General features: G+C 35.5%; 1 protein-coding gene across 1 annotated transcript; it reads left to right on the top strand.

Annotated features, from left to right (window-relative positions):
* The first annotated feature begins 389 nt into the window (after positions 1–389).
* LOC132545958 (uncharacterized) lies at positions 390–9,137 on the top strand. The gene is made up of 7 exons (XM_060209639.1): positions 390–504; positions 3,524–3,660; positions 4,144–4,276; positions 4,739–4,878; positions 6,836–6,910; positions 7,190–7,311; positions 8,507–9,137. The coding sequence occupies exons 1-7, from the start codon at positions 390–392 to the stop codon at positions 8,700–8,702; spliced, it is 918 nt and encodes a 305-aa protein (XP_060065622.1). The 3' UTR covers positions 8,703–9,137.
* The last annotated feature ends 1,091 nt before the right edge of the window (positions 9,138–10,228 follow it).

Here is a 10,228-nt window from a genome sequence, read left to right as displayed (position 1 = left end):
TAGAAATTTGTTTTAAACATCAATCTTCCTTTCTATTATATGATCTTTTTTCCCTACAAAAGTGATAGTAACTTTTTCAACCAATATAAAATGTTTGATACCTTGAACAATATGGAGGCATATAGCCTCTAGGGACACCATATACGGTATAAAACATTGATGAACTCAAAACTCCTTGAAAATTTTAATCAATCTTTAAAAGAGAGTGTAGTGTACAGATTTTATTGATAATATGCCATGGTTAGTAAAAAGGAAAATTGTCTTTTGTTTCATAATAATGAATTGTTATGTGTATTATCTGTATCATAAAGGATAAAAATTAATTTCTTCCATTTTGTTTCAGAAAGTGTTTATTTCAGCCACTGAAGTTTTAAGGATCAGAAGTGAAAATGGGCGACAATGGCTCAAGGACATGTTTTGTAGTTTTGGCAATAATAGCAGTTATTATTGCCTTAATTATTGGTCTAGTCGCCACGTCACTGAAAAAACTTGCCAGCGATGAAGGTTTATTCTCGTCCCTTTTGATTTAGAACAGCATGCATTACTGTATGACAGGGATTAGTCTGTTCCATTTGTGGGTATTGTCCCTTCATTTATTGTTTTCTTTTGTAACATTAAAAGAAAACCTGTTTTTGTAAAAATTTACAGATAGATTAATTAATAGAACATATATTGCACATCCTTGTTGAAGGAATCATCTTTCTAGATTTTTAAAAGTGTATGTTTTGAAGGATATGTCAATTTAATTCACTGTTAATAGCAGCAGTATGTTTCGCTGTTCAATTCTGATAAAAAGTTCAATCAATTGATTGGAAATTAATTTATGTTGGGAAAACATATATAATGCCCACGCATTCCTTTCTTTCTTTGTCCAAAAAAGTTTCTTACCCAAAAATCCAGACTAATCTCTGTATGAATGTGTTATTATAATGGTGCTTGAATCCCAGTAATACAATGATTCCTGTTCATATGTACAATGATAAATCTACATGCAAGTCTTGTACTCCTAGAATTTTGATGTGATTCCACAAATTTCTGAAAATACTTTACATTTTACATTGTGGGACACATTGTTTTTGGTAATAAAATTGAAAGGGACTTGTGAAAAGAAATTGTAGACTGATCACTGTATGTATTTTTTTCAATCTATTTTAAGTTCTGTTGTAAATGCATGTTGCAAAGTGCTAGTGCATTTCTACTGTATTTATCCAGCACTAGGTCTATGTCTGCTAATAAGCCCACCCATGTCTCGTTCAGTTTTACAGAAATACAAAAAAGTGGTATTTTATTTTACAAAAAACAAAACAAAAAAAAAACTTGGAATAAGTCCACTTGATCCCCATCCTGCAGTTATGTGTTGGCTCCCTAGGTCTGCTGCTGGATAAATACAGTACTGTTTGTGTGTCAGGTGGAGGATGTATGATACTAATTAGAATTACCGCAGTGAGTAAATCCGGGGTGGATTGGGGTAGGAGATCAATGATACATATCCACAATTGTGGGTGCTTACTGACTCTTCAAGAGTTGTCATGGAAACCTTAAAGTGTTGTCATGGAAATTATTTTCATCTGAACATTCTGCATGTTTTTCCATGATACTGTATACACATACATGTACCATATATACAAACCTTATGGTGTTAACAAAGGTATATGTAGAAGTTAATGGTGTGGAATATCTGTTATGATATTTTCAAGACTTTAATTTGGAATGAGACAATGTAATGCTAAACACTATATTCTGGGGCCCCTCTTCAGCATGTTATGTGTCTAAAGAAATGTCTTTAATAAGAGTACACTGACTGTAGTCAGTTGATGATGTATTTATCTGATATATAAGCCACATTCCATTAAAATCTTTTCAGCCATGTTATATATATATAACACCTTTTCTACAATATGTAATACCAGTGTTTAACCAATATTATGCATGTATACATGGCTGACAAAATCTACTTAAATTATATCCCTTGATAGGACTTAGATATTTAATTATTTTCAAATTATGTCATTTTTAACCAAAACTAAACAGAATTATGTCCCTTGATTGGACAATAGATATTTAATTATTTTTAAATTACATCATTTTTTCACTTAAACCAAATGGAATGTGCTTATATGATGAGATATATACTCATACTTGTTTATATGTATTTAATGCTAATCTGGCTTCAGTGTTGCACAATACCTGTCCTTGTTGGCCTTTGATTGGATGAAGTTTGATTTTCAAAATGCATTTTGTGTAATACTTTCACATGTATCTTAGAATTAATATTGAATAGAAGCATGCAAATTGTATAGCTTGTGTTTGTTCCAATTTTGCAGAAAAAACATCCCACGTATACTTGCTAAATACCCGTCGGAAACTGCTTGTATTAGAAAATGGCTTTAGATGAAAAACAAAAAAGGAAATGTTTTATCATTGGTATCATTGTGGTTGCTATCATAGCAACTGTAATCGGTATAGTAGCATCGTCTCTGAAGAAGTTAGCTTCAGATGAAGGTATGTCTATGTAAGTCCCCGCATTACCAGTCATCTGTATCAAAACTCAAGCGTGAAGTTATCAGTAGAACAAAACTTGAGCATGTGTCTAGTTTTCATTTTCATTGGCACTTTTTATGACTTTTATCTCCTGGATTTATGCATGTAACTTCATTTGGAATTCTGATAGACCATGTTTTGGATCGGGTTGTCACCTCATTGGGATGGAATTAATATTTTAATCAATTGTGAATTTGTCATTGATTTGATCAGCTTTACCTTCAATTTACATCCACAATAAACAAAAGTCTGTGAATACTCTATATAAGAAAACTTTCATTATGTCATCCGTCAAATTCACTTGTAAAATTCATATTCATGTAGTATTAAGTTACCCTTGGCCTAATTCAATTATGAGATTTATGTTCATTCATAATGCAAACTCTACAAAGCCTAATTCACCTGTAAAATTCATATTCATATATTATTTAGTCACCTTTGGCTTAATTCAGTTATAAGATTTTTGTTCATCCATAATGCAAATTCCACAAGGCCTAATTCACCTGTAAAATTCACCTAATGTTAATTTCACCTCTAACAATTTATTTGCATTACTTGCATGTTACACCATATGCATCTGGTGTTTGCTAACTAATGTTCACAGCCCTGATCAATTAACCATCATTTTTGTTGGGAGTGCAGAATATGTAGCAAACTGTAGTAAAAATATTTGTTACACATGATACATGTACATTAGCTTTACATATAACTTCAAACATATTTAAAAGTATTTAAAAGTAAAATAATTGAATGAAGGAAGTGATAAAAAAACCCAACATATGTAAGTGTATGTACCACATTTTGATATTTATTATTGATTCCTTATATATTATATATAATTTCCAAACATGATTATATTTCTTCTTAATAAGATTTTATAAGAAAATTTAACATAAAGAATATGCATATTAGTTTTGAATATCTGTAATGAAATGTAAAGTTGAATCCTGTACCATAATACAGAACTTGTTATACCATTCAGTGGGTGTCCAATATGACACAATTCAGAAGTCTCTGGACACAGAGGTCAGAAAAGAAGGACTGCACACTGGACCTCCAGGATTTGAATTCATCATCTTTCCCAGTGTCTATCGCTCCATGACCTTCAGTGACCTCACTGTATGTTGTTGTTTTTCACTTTTGACTGATAAGATTGAAGTAATATGGTTTACACTTCGATATAATATGTTCTTAAGTATCTTTTGTTGTTGTCTGAAGTTATGCATGTATATCAATAGTTCAAGGTGGAAATTTACAATGACCTTGACCCTTATTCAAGGTCATGGGGCAAATTCTCAAAACCTGTATAAGACTGAGAAGCAAGATATTTGGTGGAAAGGTGTTTCTAAGTCTAAGCCTGACAAATTTTATAGAAAAAAAAACAACAACTGACGTTTACCAGGTCGTAACTGTCACTGTGAAGAATTGAGCATTAGAAGCTAATTGTTCTGGAAATTGGTTAAAATTGATCGGATGATGAACGAGTAAATATGTTTATTATAAACACAGATTCTGTTTTTAACGAGCATTGAATACCAGGTGAACGATGCAGGCCCATTTGGCCACTTGTTATTGAGGGTTTTTTGTTTCTTTGAATTTTAGTGTCTCAACAAAGATGGCGTACAAATTGTTCTTGATGTGACATACCAGTACAAAGTTAAGGCTGCGAAGCTGCGTGAAGTGATCATTGACTTCCGTGACTACGATGGCTACAAGGATGTTCTTAAGTATGCAGGTGAGATAAACAACAGTGAATTTATGAAGACTTAACTTTGTACAGTATTACAACTGAATGGATCTTACTTGACGCATGCATGTTCATTATGACTAAATGTACATGCAACATTATGAGTTTTGATGTGGTATACAAGATAGCACTGGTGGCATTTTGTATTTGGTCATTTTAAACTTTCTGCAAAGTTCATATTTGAGGATCTCATAGAATTCACAAATTTTCTGTCATTGTGAACTTTGATCATTACAAGGACATATGGACTAAGACTACCCACAAAATATACAAAAATAATGTATTGTGTCATATATAATTATATCATTAATATTGATACAAATTAAAATACAACAAATGGTTTGAAGGAAAGATGGTAAAAGTGAAGACAGGATCAACCTGATCATGCACAAGATCTTGCTGGATATCATGTTATCAGTGTTGTGATTACAATAGGATTTTCCCTTATAGGTCAGTCAGCTCTCCATGAGGCATGTAGTCAGTTCAACACCTCTCAGTTCCAGGCGGAACGAGGGGCATTCCAGGAAACAGTCCGAGAAAAACTCCAGGTCAGATATGACGAGTTGAATGCTGACCTAACTGACTTACAGGTAAGAGGGTTGACATGGAATTTTCAAAACAAGAAAAATAAAATTGATGAGCTTCAGAAATTATTTCTGTCATAATTCATCCGATGTTTGCAAACACTAGCCTATTATATATCTCTCAACATTAATCCACCAGTTTTGTGTAACTACTAGTCTGCCTGTTTGTGTCACCACTAGCCCACCAGTGTTATGTCACGACTAATCCACCTGAATTCCATCACCACTAGTCCACCAGATTTGTGTTACCACTAGTCACCCAGATTTGTGTTACCACTAGTCAGTCCACCAGATTTGTGTTACCACTAGTCACCCAGATTTGTGTTACCACTAGTCAGTCCACCAGATTTGTGTCACTACCAGTCCACCAGATTTGTGTCACCACCAGTCCGTCAGATTTGTGTCACCACTAGTCACCCAGATTTGTGTTACCACTAGTCAGTCCACCAGATTTGTGTCACTACCAGTCCACCAGATTTGTGTCACCACCAGTCCACCAGATTTGTGTCACCACTAGTCCACCAGATTTGTGTCACCACTAGTCCACCAGATTTGTGTCACCACTAGTCCACCAGATTTGTGTCACCACCAGTCCACCAGATTTGTGTCACCACTAGCCCATCAGATTTGTGTCACCACTAGTTGACCAGATTTGTGTCACCACTAGTCCACCAGATTTGTGTCACCGCTAGTCCACCAGATTTGTGTCACCACTAGTCAGTCACCCAGATTTGTGTCACCACTAGTCACCCAGATTTGTGTTACCACTAGTCAGTCCACCAGATTTTTGTTACCACTAGTCCACCAGATTTGTGTCACCACTAGTCAGTCCACCAGATTTGTGTCACCACTAGTCAGTCCACCAGATTTGTGTCACCACTAGTCCACCAGATTTGTGCCACCACTAGTCCACCAGATTTGTGTCACCACTAGTCCACCAGATTTGTGTCACCACTAGTCCACCAGATTTGTGTCACCACTAGTCCACCAGATTTGTGTCACCACTAGTCAGTCACCCAGATTTGTGTCACCACTAGTCCACCAGATTTTTGTCACCACTAGTCCACCAGATTTGTGTCACCACTAGTCAGTCCACCAGATTTGTGTCACCACTAGTCAGTCCACCAGATTTGTGTCACCACTAGTCCACCAGATTTGTGTCACCACTAGTCCACCAGATTTGTGTCACCACTAGTCAGTCCACCAGATTTGTGTCACCACTAGTCCACCAGATTTGTGTCACCACTAGTCCACCAGATTTGTGTCACCACTAGTCCACCAGATTTGTGTCACCACTAGTCCACCAGATTTGTGTCACCACTAGTCCACCAGATTTGTGTCACCACTAGTCCACCAGATTTGTGTCACCACTAGTCCACCTGATTTTTGTCACCACTAGTCCACCAGATTTGTGTCACCACTAGTCCACCAGATTTGTGTCACCACTAGTCCACCAGATTTGTGTCACCACTAGTTGACCAGATTTGTGTCACCACCAGTCCACCAGATTTGTGTCACCACTAGTCCACCAGATTTGTGTCACCACTAGTCCACCAGATTTGTGTCACCACTAGTCCACCAGATTTGTGTCACCACTAGTCCACCAGATTTGTGTCACCTCTAGTCAGTCCACCAGATTTGTGTCACCACTAGTCCACCAGATTTGTGTCACCTTTGTGTCACCACTAGTCCACCAGATTTCTTTTACCAATGATCTTACTGATTGCTGTCATTGTAAGTCCACTTGATTTGATTCCCTGTTATCTTAGGGTAGATATTGAGTGGTTTCAGATAGGTTTACTATGTCATTGTTAAGAAGCTGAATTAGATACGTTTACTATGTCATTGTTAAGAAGCTGAAATACAGATTTATTTTGTTTATTTAAAACCTGATATACAACTGAAAAAATGCAGATACAGGTACTGGCAACTAAACGATATTATGCTGGATAATATTTTGTAGGTCAGCAACATTGCACGTCCTGCTGAGTATGAGAGTGCCATCCGCAGCAAAGAACGGGCACGAGAGGATATCCAGGTACCTGAATTACATACATTGTTTCTCACCATCAAACGTTTTTGCCCTGTTTTGAATTTTCCCCAAAATACATGAAACTTCTGCATTTAGCCCAACTTTTATTCTAATCTTATTAATCAGAATGATTAAGTGTGTAAAATCGAAACTGATGAGAGCTTTAAAATTTGAGTACAATATGTAATAATAATGATTAAGCCTCTGAGACTGAGATGTACATAGTTACAGATGTAGATATACCATACGTTGGCAATTTGCTATATATTATCCTTGCACTGACAGGTTGCATTGAATGAGAGACCACGACTCCTAACTGAAGCAGACACAGGAAAGAGAGAGGCAGAGACTCAGGCTCAAATCATTAAGGACAAAGCTAACTCAGACGCAAGGATTCTTGAAAATCGGTAAGTGCTTAATCAGTAATTGTGCATTATTTAAAAAGTAAACACAGAGAGCATTTTTTCTGTACATCAAATCCAGTTAAATGTGCTCTTGACTTACATATGGCAAGTCACTGATGTTAATCTAATAATGCTTCAAAATATTTTTTCTGTAATTTGTTTGGAATGAAGGTTATAATACAAAATAAAAATAACAGTATCATATAATATTCTGTTCCTCCTATGTTGACAAATAGTATAATGTCCTGTTCCTCCTACTTCAATCAAGAGTGTAATATCCTGTCCCTCTTACTTTAACTAGCATTATAATATTCTGTTCTTCCTACATTCACAAAAAGTATAATATCATGTTTCTCCTACTTCATTCAAGGGTAATATATCCTGTTTCTTATACATTCACAAATAGTACACTATTTTGTTCTTACAGCTTCAATGAAGAGTATAATATCCTGTTCCTCCTTTATCTAGCATTATGATATTCGGTTCCTCCTACATTGACAAATAGTATAATTTCCTGTTCCTCCTACTTCAATCAAGAGTATGATATCCTGTTCCTCCTATGGTAACAAGTAGAATAATATCATGTTCCTCCTAATTTAACTAGCATTATAGTATTTTGTTCTTCCTACATTCACAAAGAGTATAATATCATGTTTTTCCTACTTCATTCAAGAGTACAATATCCTGTTTCTTATACATTCACAAATAGTATACTATTTTGTTCTTACTTCTTTTATGAAGAGTATAATATCCTGTTCCTCCTTTATCTAGCATTATGATATTCTGTTCCTCCTACATTGACAAATAGTATAATTTCCTGTTCCTCCTACTTCAATCAAGAGTATGATATCCTGTTCCTCCTATGGTAACAAGTAGAATAATATCATGTTCCTCCTAATTTAACTAGCATTATAGTATTTTGTTCTTCCTACATTCACAAAGAGTATAATATCATGTTTTTCCTACTTCATTCAAGAGTACAATATCCTGTTTCTTATACATTCACAAATAGTACACTATTTTGTTCTTACTTCTTTAATGAAGAGTATAATATCCTGTTCCTCCTACATTCAGGCGCAATATAATATACTGTATACAAACAGTGTAATGTTCTGTTCCTTTTACGTTCCTGCTCACCATTTTATCCATCGTATACCACTGAGCTCATTTCATATTCCTTAATTTCTGTTAATTTCAGTGCAATTTCTGAAGCCAATGCTATCATCGATCAGTACAACAAAGAAGCTGAAGCCTATGAACTCATTCTCAGTTCATCTGGATTGGGATTCACAATGGAGGGTTTCATTTCATATCTGGGTGTCCGAGTTATTGCTGATGCTAAGAATCCTGTCCATATCGGACTGCAGAGTCCAGCTAAATCATCCTACACGTAGATTAGAAATACATAGTCCAATATATTGGGTGAAAGTTACAACACCAGTATATTGGGTAAGAGTTACTACACCAGTATATTGGGTGAGAGTTACCACACCAGTATATTGGGTGAGAGTTACCACACCAGTATATTGGGTGAGAGTTACCACACCAGTATATTGGGTGAGAGTTACTACACCCAGTATATTGGATGAGAGTTACTACACCCAGTATATTGGGTGAGAGTTACTACACCAGTATATTGGGTGAGAGTTACTACACCCAGTATATAGGGTGAGAGTTACTACACCAGTATATTGGGTGAGAGTTACTACACCAGTATATTGGGTGAGAGTTACTACACCAGTATATTGGGTGAGAGTTACAACACCCAGTATATTGGGTGAGAGTTACTACACCCAGTATATTGGGTGAGAGTTACTACACTCAGTATATTGGGTGAGAGTTACTACACCCAGTATATTGGGTGAGAGTTACTACACTCAGTATATTGGGTGAGAGTTACTACACCAGTATATTGGGTGAGAGTTACTACACCCAGTATATTGGGTAAGAGTTACTACACCCAGTATATTGGGTGAGAGCTACTACACCAGTATATTGGGTGAGAGTTACCACACCAGTATATTGGGTGAGAGTTACCACACCAGTATATTGGGTGAGAGTTACTACACCCAGTATATTGGGTGAGAGTTACTACACCCAGTATATTGGGTGAGAGTTACTACACCAGTATATTGGGTGAGAGTTACCACACCAGTATATTGGGTGAGAGAGATTACTACACCCAGTATATTGGGTGAGAGTTACTACACCCAGTATATTGGGTGAGAGCTACTACACCAGTATATTGGGTGAGAGTTACCACACCAGTATATTGGGTGAGAGCTACTACACCAGTATATTGGGTGAGAGTTACAACACCAGTATATTGGATGAGAGTTACTACACCAGTATATTGGGTGAGAGTTACCACACCAGTATATTGGGTGAGAGTTACTACACCAGTATATTGGACAGGAGTTTGACTTGGGGCTTTGATTTTTATAGGTACTCTGATTTTTGTGATATCTCATTTTAAACTAACGCTTCCGAAAGGAATACAAGCAAATTTGAGTAAAAGCAACTAACAACGAATGATAGATAAAAAATATCAGTCTAAAGTACATAATGAAGTTTGTTACAACAAATTTTCCATTATGTTACTTTTTACAACTCATGCAATAAAAATTATTTTTTGATACTTATATTTTTGAACTCAAAAGTTTCTTTTTAAATGCATGTGTTTTTTATACAAATATTTATAAAGTTTCAAAGGTTATAATGAAATTGCCTTGTTTACTAAATTCAATACCAATTGATATACACATGCTTCATGGCCATGTATAAATTTTTCCTAATGATAAAAAATATTTGTGATTTAAGTAGTTTGTTTAACGGTTGTTTGAAGTGATTATTTTGGTTGAAAGTACAAAGTAAAACCTAGTCATTGAATTGATGATTAAAGCATAATCTATGGTACCTA

This window comes from Ylistrum balloti, unplaced genomic scaffold, assembly GCF_031769215.1.
Source record: "Ylistrum balloti isolate Yb309-2 unplaced genomic scaffold, AGI_CSIRO_Ybal_v1 Utg369868, whole genome shotgun sequence".
Classification (NCBI taxonomy): Eukaryota; Metazoa; Mollusca; class Bivalvia; order Pectinida; family Pectinidae; genus Ylistrum; species Ylistrum balloti.
This window is presented reverse-complemented; position numbering and strand designations above follow the sequence as displayed.